The sequence below is a fragment of the Mauremys reevesii genome, linkage group 6 (assembly GCF_016161935.1).
Source record: "Mauremys reevesii isolate NIE-2019 linkage group 6, ASM1616193v1, whole genome shotgun sequence".
NCBI classification, from domain to species: domain Eukaryota; kingdom Metazoa; phylum Chordata; order Testudines; family Geoemydidae; genus Mauremys; species Mauremys reevesii.
In genome coordinates this window covers 43,146,092-43,162,046 of record NC_052628.1, presented here as the reverse complement: position 1 = coordinate 43,162,046, position 15,955 = coordinate 43,146,092, and the positions used below count along the sequence as shown (strand labels likewise).

Here is a 15,955-nt window from a genome sequence, read left to right as displayed (position 1 = left end):
GGGAGAAGGATCTAAGAAAGGATTAAAACCAATAGAATTTTTATTTTAAGAAATAGGAAAGAAGAGAAAAGAAAAACCAAGAAAGAAAAAGAAGGAAAAATGGGAGATTAAATAGGATCTTCTTGGAATTTAACAATATCAATACAAAATGCTAATAATGCTATGCTGAAATCTTTTGAGGCTAAAGATGAGAGGAGGAGATGAAGGAGGGATGAGGGATGGAGGGTAGACATTAGGGTAGACAAGGTAGTAGATTGACTGGAAACACACTGGAGTAAATCGGGGCGGATAATCTTATCGGATGAATATTATCATTTGAAGATAAAGGGATTAGCGCGGATAATTATTAATAAAAAAATAGGATAAAAAATAATAAAATTAAGAATGAATATTAGATAAATGAACTGCTATTTAGCTAATGGGAAAAAAAAAAGAAGGGGGGAAAATTATGTTAGTATAACATCTGTATCTGTTAGTCAGTCATCAATGGAAAAAAAAAGCATGAAAGAAAAGGTTCCGAGAGTGGTTCCGCAGCATAGGGCATGGATTACAGGATGGATTTAAAAAGGTAGATTAAAAAGCCAAATCGTTGATCTCTTGAGAGAGTTCTCCTTTTTTTACAAGGAAGATTTGCGGTGAGGGGATTCTGGATTATCTCATTAAGTTTAGTGTTGATGTGAAGAATTATAATTAAATTGGAAAAGAGAAAAGATGGGAAAAAATGGGAGAAAAAGAGTTAAAGGGAGGAAAAGGAGGAGGAGGAGGAGGAGGACTGGAGAGGGTAGTATTGAAGGGGATTGGGTCCTCAGAGGGGTTGGAGTGGTTTCCTGTTCGGTTTTCTTTTTATTATTTTATTTATTTATTCTATCTATTTATTGGGCTGACTGGAGAGTAGGATGCTGAGAAGTTGGGATGACACCAAGTTGGGGGTAAGGATGGGGATATTATTCAGGGGATCGATATAGGGAGGGAGGGATAGATGGAACTGTAAACTGGAGTGTAGGATGAAACAGGGAGAGTAGAAGTAAGTGGTTAGTTTGGGATGTCTAATGTGAAATTTAGTTATAAGCTTAGGACTGGACTTAGAGGAGGAGGGAGGGGAGGAGAGGAGGGACCTAGGAGGAGAGTAAGATGTTGATAGACTATGTGAGTGAGATGGCAAATGTATGTAAAAAAAAGCTAATAATGTCTTTTAGCGGCATTAAAGTAGGTTCTTCTAGTAGGGATAAGATAATGAGATGCGTTATATAAGAGACCTGGAGACCTGAGATTTAGATTGTGTGTGCAGTTGTTCAAGAAGGATGAATTCAAAATGAATTGAAACTAGAAGAAGAACAAGAGGGAAGACTAGATGAGGGAATGGAATGGAAAGGAAGGCCTGAGAATGAAAGGAGACTTTTCCTTTTTTTTTAACCAAAAGAAGGATGAGAGGAGATAGAGAGATTACTTTTTAAATATATTAAATATAATATAGAGGGATAAGGAAGGGAAAGAGTGCTTCAGTGTGCTAATGTGGACGAGGACGAACGGATATAAACTGTCATGTCAAAATTCAGGCTTGAAATCTAGATTAGTTCTAACCATCAGGGAGTGCAATACTGGAACAGAACTACTGGGGAAACAGGGGGAAACAGGAAGATGATGACAAGATTAAGCTAGAGAATTAGCTAGATTTATTTATGGAGAGGATGGTATGATAGGATATAGCTCAGTCAATAGGTCAATTTATATGATGGTGGGCCTATCCAGAGGGTTTGGAGTTGGAAGCTGGAGTCTTGCTGCTCGCTCAGGGAGCGGGTACCGCCATATTTGGAATCGAAGGAATTGGGAAGATTGGAAGATTGGCTGTGGTGGGCCTCGTTTTCCTTCCTCAGCTGGGGCAGGGGGGGCACTGCTAGGTGGTGGTGGATGGCTTATGTGGCTGCCAGATGCAGGAGGTCAGACTAGATGATCATAATGGTCCCTTCTGATCTTGAATTCTATGATTCTATGATTCTATCTTTTGATGCCTCTGATTCACTGCTGCTCCTCTCCCTACTGCCCCAGGCCACTGATGAGCTCATCTACAAAGTGAAACAAATTGTTAGTATTTTTCACTTTGACTTGGAGCCAGCAGTGGAGACAGCATCAGAGAATTTTTTTTAATTACAATTCTACAACTACAGGTATTCAAGGCATAACAAATACATGACTGTCTCAAAAAATTTATTGTGACAAAATTATCTTCAATCTTGACTTTTAGTAAAAGTCACGGACAGGTCATGGGCAAAAAAGAAAAATTCACAGAAGCCATGACTTGTCCATAACTTTTACTAAAAATATCCAGGACAAAATGGGGATCTGCAGATCCTCACATCGCCTGAAGGGGGGCAACTGCACAATGGTTAGGAGCCACTTGCAGCAGCTGGTGGCTGCAAGGTACCCCTTGGGGGAAAGGGTGGAGTGGGGGGAGGGCCTGGGGCTGAGCAGGATTTGGGGGTCCCCAAAAAATTTTAAATCAAAATGGGGGTCCTCGGGATGCTAAAGTTTGAGAACCGCTGATCTAAAGTATGTATAGCAGATTCCCCTTTATTAGCATGCAGCTTTGGAGCAAACACGGGTAAGGAATGGTGTCCCTAGCCTCTGTTTGTAAGACGGTGGAGATGGATGGCAGGAGAGAGATCACTTGACCATTATCTGTTAGGTTCAATCCCTCTGGGGCACCTGGCATTAGCCACTGTCGGTAGACAGGATACTGGGCTAGATGGACCTTTGGTTGACCCAGTACGGCCGTTCTTATGTTCTTATGTAAATTAATAGACTGATTAATATGAAACTCAGACACTATTTTGATGGTAATCCAGCATCTGGTCTAAGAGCCATCTTGTCTTTTTGAAAAATAGTAAATACTGGATGAGCCATCAGAGCAGATAATTTGATCACTCTTCTGGCTGATGTTAAAGCAATAATAAATACTGTTTTAATAGACAAATAAAATAAAGAATACTCTGCCAACGGTTAAAAAGGTGGTTTCATAAGCATAAGATAAAACCAAATTAATACCCCCGATCTCTCAAAATGGGACACATAATCCATTCATAAATCTTTTAACTGTATCTGTTTTCGGTCAACATGTGATAAGCTGAAAGAGCTACCAAGTAAATTCTTAAGCAAGAATCAGATCACTCTTCAGTCTTCACATGCATTAAATACTATGGAATACAGGGAAGAGAACTGGTAATTGGGGAACTAGATTTTTCCCACATCCAATAAATAAATCTAGTCCTTTTCAAGTAACAACACTTCCTTGTAGATTGTTTTCTTGAACGGAGCTAATTTTGAACTAACGTGGGGCAGAACTATTCAAGATTAGTCAAAGTCCAATAATCAGGCCACCAAATGAGGACACTGAGGATACGGATGAAGGATCCCGCCCTGCTGCTGCATCAACAGGTCTGGAAACAAAGGGAGATGTTTGAAAACTCCAAATGACAGCTGAAATAGGTCCATGTATCACTGCTGTCTTGGCCAAACTGGGGCATCGAGATCATCCTTGCCCTTTCCAAGCATCGTCTTTGCCGCTTTCTGAATTAATGGAAAGTGAGAGAAAGTATACAGAAGGCCTTTCCCCAATGCAGCAGGGAAGTGTCCAAGATTAATTGATTGCCCATGGCTACTTTTGAACAGAAGAGATGGGACTTTTTGTTGAACCTGGTTGCAAGCAAGTCTACACCAGTAAATCCAAACTGGAAACATCTTTTGTACCACTTGATCCTTCAGGGACCATTTGTGCATCTGAGAACTGTTCACGTTGAGCCAATTCACCAGATGGTGAAGACGGATTGAACAAGACACCTCTGAGAACATTTGGCCTGTCTGTCCATCACATCAACAAAATTTAGAGCATCCTGAAGCATGGTTACTAACATCTGAAGACTGTCTAGACTGGGTCTGTAAACTTGAGACACGCAAAGCTGCATCAAGCTCATTCTGAGATGAGCAAATAGAGTAATGTAAGTGGTTGCTGCCATAAGGCCCATGAGATCAAAAAATAAAAAAACCCACTTCCTCGGTTTGACAGAGTCAAACCTCTCAACAGACTGCTCTATCTTCAGAAATCTTTCTTCAGTAGCTCTTCCTGCTACTGAGTTCAGTATAGAGCCAATTAAATGAATTCTCTGAGTTGGGTAGAGATTTGACTTTTTGATGTTCAGAAGCAGCCCCAAATCAATAAGGAGGAAGGTTCTAAAGATGATGTGAAGTAGCAGATTGACATGTGAAGAGGACTTTAGCAGCCACTCATCTAAATACGGGCAAACAGAACTACCCTGTTTTCTTAGATGTGCTGCTATGACAGAAAGGCTCTTTGTAAAGATTCTTAGTGTTGTAGACAGGCCCATATTAGTAGAACCTTGTACTGAAAATGTCTTTGTACCGCTACAAAATGTAGATACTTCTGATAATTTGGCTGGATAGAAATATGGAAATATGCATCCTTTAAATCAAAAGTGGTGAACTAATCATTAACTGAAAGTGAGGGAATTACTGAATTTATGATTAGCTTTTGAAACCAGAACTTCTCCAAGATGCGATGCAGACGTATAATCCATGTAAGTGTGCACGTGCCCAATGCATCAGAACTAGAGAGCTTTGCCTAGCAGTACCTGTTGCGGAGGTGTTCACGTCTCCTGGCCTTATATGGCCAGGGAGAGGCTAAGGGTGATACCACCCTGATCCCTGTCAGTTCCTTCACACTGACCATCAGGATCAGAGACTCCAATGCAGCGGGGATGGATGGTGGGTTGATTGTGGAATAAATATCTGCACCGGACTAAGAGAACAATAGTTACAGTAAGTAACCATTTTCTTCTTCAAGTATTCCATGTAGGTGTCTCTCAAGCAGTATTTGCAGGAGGTGGGGCTCCAAGTCTATTTAAAAAAGAATTGCCTTCCCACAGTTTGCATCTTAACATGAAGGATAATGGCATAGTGGTTCACAAATGTTCGTACAGAGGATCAAGTGGCAGCCTTGCAAATGCCCCAAATGGGAACATTTCTTAGAAATGCAATCAGCATCACCTAGGCCAGGGGTCGGCAACCTTTCAGAAGTGGTGTGCCGAGTCTTCATTTATTCACACTAATTTAAGGTTTCGCGTGCCAGCAATACATTTTAACATTTTTAGAAGGTTTCTTTCTATAAGTCTTTAATATATAACTAAATTATTGTTGTATGTAAAATAAATAAGGTTTTAAAAATGTTTAAGAAGCTTCATTTAAAATTAAATTAAAATGCAGAGTCCCCCAGACCGGTGGCCAGGACCTGGGCAGTGAGAGTGCCACTGAAAATCAGCTCCCGTGCCGCCTTCGGCACATGTGCCATAGGTTGCCTACCCCTGACCTAGGCTCTCACAAACCAGCAGGGGAAGCGAGGTGGAATGTAGTCTGAGCAACTTCATATGCTGTCACAATAGAGGAGGTTATCCACCTGGAGATCATCTAGAAAGAGATTGCTTGACCCTCCATTAGGTCAGCATGACACAATCAGATGAGGTGAGGATGGAAAGGTTTTTTTTAGTCATATCCAGGCAGAAAGCTAGACATTACCTCACATTCATCATGTGACGATGCTACTCCTCTTGGGTTGAACAGGCTTGGGGGGATGGGGTGGGAACACAGGTAGATACAACTGAACTGATAAACCACTTTAGGCAACATTTAGGCTGCTGCCACAGGGTCATTTTGTCTTCGGAAAACCTGCATGTAAGGGAGAGTCTGCCATCCAAGCCTGAAACTCACATAAACACCTTGCAGATGTTATCACCAAAAAGAAAGCAGTTTTCTGACACGAAAGGGAGAAGGGAGAAGTTGCCAGAAGCTCAAATGGAGACCTGCTGTGATCTTGAAAGGTCCGACAGGCACTGTAGATGCCACAGAAGCTTCCTGTTCTGACCACAGCTCTTGAACTTTTAGCAGCCACAGGTGGGGTCCCCAACCCATTAAGGAGGCATCTGTGACAATAGTCCTGGTTGGCAGAGACCAAGTGAAGGGAATGCCATGGCACACATTGCCCTGAAATGTCCACCATCGTAAGGAATCCAGGCTCAGTGGAGGAATTTAGATCAGACTGTCCAAGGGATGATAATTTGGACAATATGAGTTCAGCCACATCTGAAGAGGATGTAGCTGCAACCTGATGAATTGGACTACCTGTATGCAAGCAGCCATATGACCCAGCAACCTCAAGCATATTCAGGCTGTAGTTGAGGGTTGAGACTGTAATTCCAAACAAGAGTGGCAAATCATCTGGAACTCAGTTGGCAGAAATGCCGCCTAGCTTGATTCTTTGAAATAGGACCAATGTTGACTTCCTGGCTGTTCAGGATCAAACTGAATGCCAGACAATCCACAAAGTAATGGACTGCAGAGCATTCTCAGAAGGAGACTAAGCAGAGGCAACATCCATTTGTTGATCAGTTGACAAATCTGAATCAAAGACTATAACCATGTGATCCAGCTCAAAAAGAGGAGCTCTCTCGTCCTTGGCACACCGTCTGAGCAGCAGCTGGATTCAGTGAAACTGGATCTGAAGATTCCACCAGCACTGAATTTTTGTAAGTCAGGACATCGCTTCTCCATCCATGAGGTGGATAACTCAAAACCTTCTGAGGCCGAGCTCAATAAGACCCTGGAGTCCAGGACTGCCAGTTTCTCCAATACCTGGGATCTAAGAACATATCCATAGGAGAAGGTACAAACTGACCAAAAGATTGAGGAAACTAGATTTCAGTGGTACAAAACTGGATGGTTCAGGCCTTTTAACTCTTCCTCTGTCCTCCTTTAAGTGAGGACTCGCTATGGATCTCAGAGAGATAACAATGGCACCGGAGGATGAATTGACATCAAAGGTGAGAATCTGCTTGGTGAACTTGGAGCAGTCTTAGGAGGAGGACAACAAAGATGGAACCAGAAAAAGACTTTCAGTATCCTCTTCTCTACCCCTCTTTTAAGTCAAAGAGATGCAGATCTACAACCTGACAAAGCTTCTCTTTTGCTTTCCCCATAGATCTCTTGCTTGGATCAACTCAGAAGCTGAACAGTGAACATCAGCAACCATAGTAATAGTCCTTTTCAGATTGGAGGAGAGCACAGAAACAGGAACAGACAGACAATGGTGCTGTTCCTGCAAATTTAAAAAGCAGTAGATCTGGAAAGAGATTAAGCTCCACACTCCTCAGATAAGATTGATCATAGAACTGGCTTAAGTTTCAGAGTTAGAAGTGCAAGGCCATGTCTGAATCAGATGGATCCAATAAATCTGACCCACGGAATCTGGCACTGCTAACAGTGGCTATCTTCTCTCTTGTCTTTGGAACTGACACCGTGATCCTAGGCTTCTTAGTTGCCAACTGTACAGACGGTGTTTTTGATGCATAATATGGGAGACTCCAATGGAAAAGAACCAGAACTGAAAAAGATCCTGATCCTCTGGATCCTTTAGGCACCACAGTCTTGCAAGAAAAGGTGACTGGATCTGAAATAGGCCTCAGCTTTTGGATCTGATGATGTTCCGGAACCCAAAGATTTAGCTGCAAGGGCCTCTTTAAGCAGGAACACTTGCTATTCGGTCTATTCGGTCTCTCCTTATGTGCTCTGAGTGTAAGGTCCAGCAAATAGAACACCCAGAGGAAAACCAGACTTCTCTGAGTCACTTATGGCAGTGGCTCTCAACCTTTCCAGACTACTGTACCCCTTTCAGGAGTCTGATTTGTCTTGCATACTCCAAGTTTTACCTCACTTAAAAACTACTTGCTTACAAAACCAGACATAAAAACACAAAAGTGTCAGCACACTATTACTGAAAAGTTGCTTACTTTCTCATTCTGTCTGTATGAAATTTTAGTTTGTACTGAATTTGCTAGTGCTTTTTATGAATCCAGTTGTAAAACTAGACAAATATCTAGATGAATTGAGGTACCCCCTGGAAGAGAACCACTGACTTATGACATCTAATATGGTCTTCTGACACCAGGAAGATAGTTTTGCATGAAATACATCTTTTAGAACCCAACTTCTTCTTCTTCAGTTCTGCTATCACATGGAAATTGTCCCCTGTATCAATATATGGAACTTTGCAAGTATTTATTAAATACATTTTTTCTCAACATAAACGTATTTTTAAGATTAAATATTGAAAAGTAACAAAAAGGGAAATTTCTTAAAGGGAAATTTCAAATAATGAGACTGAAGGAAGGAGAATGGGAGATTGGTTTTAACTTACATAGGGCTTAAATATTTTTTGTAGGTCAACTAAAAAAAGATGTAATACAGCAGTATTTACTATAAGAGAAAGAATGGTACTGCAGCTAAAATACAGGGCTGGTTATCAAGAGTTCTGATTTCTATTTCATGGTTTCCTATAAGACTTCTTTTGGACTCTTGGACAAGTCAAAACTGTCTTCGAATCTCAGCTACACCTAACTGTAAAATGGGAATTCCACCTCCACCTCACAAGGATATTGGGAGGCTTAATTAATTTCTATAGCTTTGCCATCTTCCATTGGAATGTGCTGACAACAAAGTGTGAACAAAGAAGAGACGAGATAAAATACTGAAATGAAAAAAACAGCCAGCTAACCAAGGATGCTTCCTCAACACACTGGAATTAATAAACCTGAATTAACCCAGTACATGTTGCAAGAAACAAACATCAAGGGCCTGATCCAACTTTTACTGAGTCCAATGGGAACTGGATTGGACCTTAAGGAAGCATCAGAAAAAAGAAATAGAAGTACTTGACACTAATAGTATAAAAGGGCATTTCAAAACTAACATGCATTGTAACAAAACAGAAAAAGATATGAAACCAATTATGTGAAATATATTCTATTATTTATTCTACTTATTTGGAAAACACGCATACAGTTACTGCCCATTATACACACCTGTAGCTTACTGAACGGTTTAATGCTTAAAAATACTTGGGGCCTTCTCTACATAGGGAAAATTGATCAGCATAACTATTCCAGAATGACTATTCCAGAATATCTTGTCTGGTATAATTTAGCTATTCCAGAATAACTCCGTGTGTATACTCTATTCTGGAATAAAGTCACTTTTATTTTGGATCAGTGTCCACATGGCGGAGTTATTCCAGAACTGTGGCAGCAGAATAGTTATTCTGGAAAGCTAGGTCAAGTCAATTTCCCTGTGTAGACAAGTCCTAAATGAGAACAACAGGACAAACATAACAGCTCTGGTGTTAAGGAAAAGAGTCATTGAATTCTAGTGGCTTTTCTCTGTGTTGCAGAAAAGCTGAACAAAGAAGGTCAATGCACTTTCTTATCACTAGCAGAAGATACAGTTCAATGGCCTTACAGCAATGTAGCTGCACAGTCCAAACCCTACCATGGGCAAGTCACAGTTTACAATGGTGCAGTACATCTACACCAGCACTTGCACTGATGTAGCTATACTGATAGCTACAACTCCCAGTATATAAAAGACCCAACCCCAGGGAGGTGAAGTTACACACATTACATAGCTACAGTGATGTCATGCCAGCTTTGGCTGCATCAGCACAAGATGCTGCTGCCCTGTTACCTTTCACAAAGTAAGTTGTCACTTGTATGGAATTGTAATTATATAAGGTCTTGGATAGGGATAATGGGCACTGGCACCATCATTTTCTAGTAAATTTATACACTTTCCACTTTTAACATTTTCTGTGTCTGTACTCTTCGTAGCCATCCCAAACTGTCTATAACTGAAATAGTCAATTTTTAGTTTTGCTTCCTTTCATGATAAGAGGAGTTGGTGGAGGAAATACTGGTAAAGCATCAGGCTGAGAAATAGTAAGTCCACATGTTTTTATTCGGTGCTATCTGTGTAAATGTTTTGGTATCTTGGCAATTTGTTTTTCCTTTCTTCCTGGACCCAGCATCAAGCAATTATTTCTAGTTTCTAATTTTTAGAAACATTTTCACTGGATTTGTGTATGTTTGGTTCTGATTTGTAAGTGTGTAAGTTTCCGTGGGATTGGAAAGTAAGTCAAGTTGGAGGGAAGGACTGAGCAAGAGCCCATACTTAAAATAGTTGTACAATACCAAGTGAAGGCAGCCATTTTAAATGTTCATTATTCATACCTTCCTTTCCCCAGCTTTCCAATTGCCACAAATATAGATCAGGAAAAGTTGTTCAATTTGTCTACAGATTCTAGATTGAGAAATTGCAACATCCTTTTAAAAGTACCTGTTATGGTACTTTCATCAATGACTTCCCCAGAAACATATGAAACAACTAAACTGAGTGGATTTCTTTTTGTTTAGTTGGGGTTGAAAAAGATTACTTACATCAATGACTGATGACCTTGACAAACTTAAACCCTCTAGGTCAGCAACTAAACTTGGAGAGAGAATAGCTGGAGTGGGAACTGCTACAGGAGTTGACACAGGATTGACTGCAGGAAAAGAACAGTTGATAAAAGTGGATTTAACAATTTTTTAAAATGAAATACATTGTTAAAGGCAATTAAATACTTCAATTAATAGCATGTATGCTAAGTTAGCATCTTGATTTAGCTGAGTTATGCTCAAGCACTTTTTAAAATTTAGGAAGATACTAAGCTGGTATATCTCAGAAGATAATGGTAAACTCCCAATGTGAAATTCATATCTACCAAAAAGTCTGAACTTAATGTAAAGTGCTTTGAAGAATGACTGTGGGAGTCCAACAGAAACTAAGAAAATGTAATAAATCAACTTTACTGATTTTATTATGTCATATGTTCAATACAACTTCCTTTTCTAAATTGATACAATAGTCTTTTGTTCCTTCTCCCCCATTGCTACTCTCATACTCTTCCTGTGTATTTCATACTCATTACTTCTGTACTACCTGTACAGTGCCATATACTTTCATGGTGTTTGGAAAATTAAAGACAATAGACCTAAATCTTTTAAAAATTCCACATGCATGCCTCTCATTGACGCAAATATGACTCCTGTATGCATTTCACTTTCAGGAACGAGTCTGAAAATAAGACATATATAATCCTAAAGAATCCACACTACAGAATTTAGATAGGAAAACAGTTCCAAATCTTTCCATCTTCTTTCAGTACTGCATTGTTATCTGGTCTTCAAATTTTAATTCTTAATGTCTTCTCTATAGTAGTTGCATTAGCTGCTAGACTGACTAAATCAATACATCCTAAGGAATATCTAAGGTACACCTGAGGCAATAATTTCACTTGAGTGGTAAATGAAGTCACGACACACAAAACAAACGCATGTTTCAAATATTAGCACATTAAAAAGGATACTCTGACAGAATTCTAAACTTGACAAGCACAAATTTCAAATTACACATTTAAAAGAGCAAGTCTGTGATTTTACTAACATCTATATGTGTGCCAGCTAATTGGTATGATAAATGAACAGGATCATTACTTCAGCCATTTAAAATTTATGGAAATTATTAGGAATTTATCTTGTTGACATGAAAGATTCTTTGATCACAGTCTTAAAGAAATAAATAATGTTATATAACCAAATTACTTACAATCATCCAAGTCTAGTAGGGACACATCTTGTTTAGTAGAAGCTTTTTTCTCTGGTACTGACATTTCTTTTCTCTGTCAAAATATATGAATATTTCATTTTTGCCATGCCAATAAAGAGATTCTTCAAGACTTTTATAATAGCAAAGAATATTTTCTTTGCTTTAAAAGAAAAAATATACCCATGTTGCTCTGCTCAGCATTCTGAGAGTTCACCTTGTGAGAAGTATTTCCTACCATGGATAAACTGAACTGTATGCCACAAAAAAAACTTGTTAGTTAAAATGAACATTTCTGAGGCCCCTACTAAGCTTGTTTTACTATTTAGTATTCAAATAAAACTTCTAGGGAGAGACTGAACCTTTCAGGATTTTCTACAGAGGATGCAAGTGGAAAATCTGGTGCAACCACCCCTTTAGAAGGTAAACCAATCTTAAGCAGTGGTATTGCTTTCTCTGACCCCACAAATTCATCCAAATGAATGCAATATTATTATTTGTACTGAAGTAGCGCATATAAGATCCAATCATGGACCACTGATCCAATACAGGCATTGTGCAAACAATAAAAAGATGGTCCCTGCCACAAAGAATTACAGACTTAATCTTAAAATTTGTGGATGATGCACATATTGGCAATGTGGTAGATAATGACAGGGCAGTCATACCAAACAATCCAAATTGAATGGACCTTACTTACAGAGCAAACATAATTTGTTTTAATACAGCCACATCTGAAGACAGAAAGCAGGCCATACCTTCAGATTGGGGGACTCTATCCTCGACAGCAGTGACTCTAAAAGGGAGATAGTGGTCATAATGAACAAACAACTCAGTGTGAGTTCCCAGTGTGATGGTATGGCATAAAGGGCTAATGTGACCCTTGGATGTATAACCAGGAGAGTCGGATTAGGGAGGTGACCGATACTGAAATACTATGTACAGCATCCACATTTTTTAAAAGATTTGGAAAATTTGGAGAGGGTGCAAAAAAGAGCTACACAAATGATTCAAGAGATGCCCAAAATGCCTTACACAGTGAGATACTTAGAGCTCAAAAGAGGATGAAGAGGTGACTTGAGTATGGTGTCTGAGTACTTTCATGGGGAGACTACACCAGATCTTTAATCTAGTGGAGAAAGGCATAACAAGTACCAATTGCTGGATGTCACAGCCAGACAAATTCAAATTTGAAATAAGGCATACATTGTTAACAGTGAGAATGATAAACCATCAGAACTAACTACAAAGGTACATGGCAGATTCTCAATCTCTTGTCTTCAGATCAAGACTGGATTCCTTTTTGGAAGACATGCTTTAGTTAAACAAGTTATTGGGCTCTATGCAGGAGTAGCTGCCAGAAAATTAATGGCCTGTGATATACAGGAGGTCAGACAAGATCATGTAATGGTTCCCTCTGGCCTTAAAAATCTATTAAACTTGTGGGATTTGAAGGTCTGTCAGGAATGGAAGAGAGCACCATTCTCCAAAGAATCATTGCCTAACAAACCACTCAGAATCCTGTCGGCATAAATAACCAGGGGCTTCCCCTTTGTACCTACAAAACCTCTCTTTTACCTATTTGCCAACTGCCAGTGCAAATGAACTTGTAGCATAACACCAAGTGAAGTCTTGCTGTTACTGGAGATGGGACAGGTCAAGGAGTACTGGAAGATGGAAAACTCCACGGATGTCCTACTTTAAGGTAAGTTTCCCATGGATATCAGCTTTAGGGCTATTCTAATTTACTTCCAAGCTGCCCACAACCCCAAATACACACCATTACCAAAATATTAATATACTCATATATATTCAGGCATGCCAGGGGACAGAAGGTCTTGTGGCTAGTGCAGGCTGGAAACAGGTGGAAGAGTTTCACAGCCAGAAATAGAATCCAGATTGCTTAAGTATGAATATGGCCCTCTTCACTCATTAATAAATCATAAAAGAATTTTGTCGACAACACACCTTTGTAAGGTATGGGAAATACTATCCCCATGTTAGGGAACACAGACACAGGAGAGATTAAGTGACTTGTCCAAGGTCACAGAAGAAGTTGTGGCAGATCCAGGTCTCCACAGTCCCAGTCTGGCGACAACCAGAAGACCATCCTTCCTCCCTTTTGGTGTGATCTTTGACAAGTTATCTGACTACTCCATGCCTAATTTTCTCATGTGTAAAATGGAGATAATTATCTACCTTACTGGGGCACAGTGATATTAAATTACTAATGTTTATGATGTGTTAATGAGATCCCTGCATGGCAGGCTGATGTTTTTAATAAGTGCCAAGTATGTTTATGACTCTACTTGATGTATGCTTAACTTTGTGGCATGCATGTGCTTTTGTGAAATTTCCACCTTAAACATCTATTTTAGAACTGAACTTTTTTCAAACATGTCTAAGCATGAATTCCTCCTCAAGGATACTATAGTCGGCAAATATGAATTTAAAAGTAAAAATACAAAAGAGAAACCAATTAAAAAAAAGACATTCAAAGGACGTAATATAAACTGAGTTAAGATCTGTGATGCATGTCCCCACTCTCCTCCTCCTGACCAAAAAGGGCTGTGGATATGGACAAGGGAAGGCATTCAGTACACAAATGGGATAAAGCAGTGGCATATGACTCTGCTTTATGGTAGGATTAAGGGCTAATCCTGGTTACAGTTTCATCCTTATTACTTGCCCCATTCTGGATAGGACTGTCCAAGATTTTTAACTCCTGTCTTGGGTTTCTGCAGTCCTACTCCTAACCAAACTCTCATGCAACCAATTAAATTCAGTACCAAAAAAGTGTCCCCCTCTCACAAAGGGTTACTGTGGGGAAAGAGTGGGAGTCCTGAGTCTATCAATAACAGCAGTGCCAACTCCATCTGTTGAAAAATCATGAGTCAAGTCCAAAAAATCCAAAATCTCTTGTAATCACTTGCTTCCAGTAGCTGGAACTTTAAGAAAAAACATCAAATATCTGGAGAATCATGATAAGTCATGAGAGTTGGCAACACAGCAATAATAATACTAATAATTGGTAGGGAAGATAAGCACAGAAGAAAGGACAGCCATCTGAGGAGCAGCAGCTGCTCACTCAACCCTGTACTCTTATCTGAGTTGAGGGCATATAATAAGAAAAGGAGGGTGTGGTTGGCCAACTCAGTTTTCTTTTCCACTACCACCAAATTTACATTTTGGGGCTCAAGGGAGAGATGATAAAAATGTGAAGAGGAAGGGGACACAGAAGGAAGATGACACCCTCCCCTTAAAAGATCAGTAACAAAAGAATGTAGCCACATCTTAACCAAGGAATACACCCATTCCGGTTCTGGATAGAACTGGAATCAAAACTATAGGCCAAGCTGTCTTGATTCTAAGAACTCAAATAGCCCACCTGTAATTAGAATATGTTCAGATTCAAGGTTTAGATCTCATCATTTTTAGTGTACACTGAACTTTGAACTAATTTTTCCACCACATTACATCCTGGTAGTACTCCTCTGGTTTACTGAAGATTTCAAAGATATACCATTTTGTGACACCACAACTATAAAATTAACTGCATGATTTCAATGACGACTTCCATTATTCATGGTGTTACATTCTGGAATAGCTCTTCTGAACCAGCAACTAATAAGAACATCTCACACAGGTTGAAAAATGACTCTTTAAAAGACAATTAAAATGTATTTTCTGCACTGAAGTCAATTTTCATCTGTTTTGCAGTTCATGTGTGAAAAACATCCCCTATTGGGCTCAGGTAACTCAAGGCCTGAACAGGTTTTCCTTTAACTTTCCCAAAATATTTTTGGAGAATAACTGTAACTACAGGATCATTACTTCAATTCTGTAATACATGGCAGAAAATGTCATGTCATTATGTGACTTATTAAAATGCTGTGCTGAGCAGAACAGTTGTAGTTTTCCTTCAAACAACAACAGTATACAAGGGCCTTCTGGGAACTGTAGCCTCCCACCCGAAAAATCAAACCAACTAAATCAAGATAAAGTTAAAACATAAGGCAAGTCTTATTTTCTACTTCATAACCAAGATCCTGTAAACACTATTAAATATACATCAGGTCACAGCAAACATAAGGACATGGCAAGTTAAACTGGTCTCTCTTATTACAACTTGATTTTTTTCTTTGAATTTTAGAAGGAAAGAAATTAATTGGCTTTCTGGGAATAATAAATAGCCAGGGACGGAAACCAACATTACCAGGAGCTATTTCTGCTGAATAAAAAAAAGCCTTGCATTCCAAATCAAGGCTATAAAAAGGTTCTGATGTTTGGCATTTCTCTGACATTTTTCTTTCCTTTTTTTTTTTTTTTTTTTAAAATAAATCCACAGTAAAATCAAAACAGCTTCCTACTTAAAGAACCTACTATGGAAAAAAGCTGAATGCTAAACAAAGAAGTTAAG

The 15,955-nt window shown here is 39.3% G+C and overlaps 1 protein-coding gene across 2 annotated transcripts in view; it reads right to left on the bottom strand.

The window, feature by feature from the left end:
* Nucleotides 1-15,955, bottom strand: part of AP3B1 (adaptor related protein complex 3 subunit beta 1) — a 261,412-nt gene that overhangs the window by 74,827 nt on the left and 170,630 nt on the right. For both annotated transcript variants that reach the window (XR_005600381.1, XM_039544543.1), the window contains exons 21-22: nt 11,539-11,611; nt 10,329-10,435 (exon numbers count right to left, since the gene is read on the bottom strand). Coding sequence is in view for 1 of the 2 variants with exons in the window: in XM_039544543.1 (XP_039400477.1) it covers nt 10,329-10,435; nt 11,539-11,611 (180 nt within the window). In the remaining variant the exon portion in view is untranslated. The remainder of the gene's footprint in view (nt 1-10,328; nt 10,436-11,538; nt 11,612-15,955) is intronic.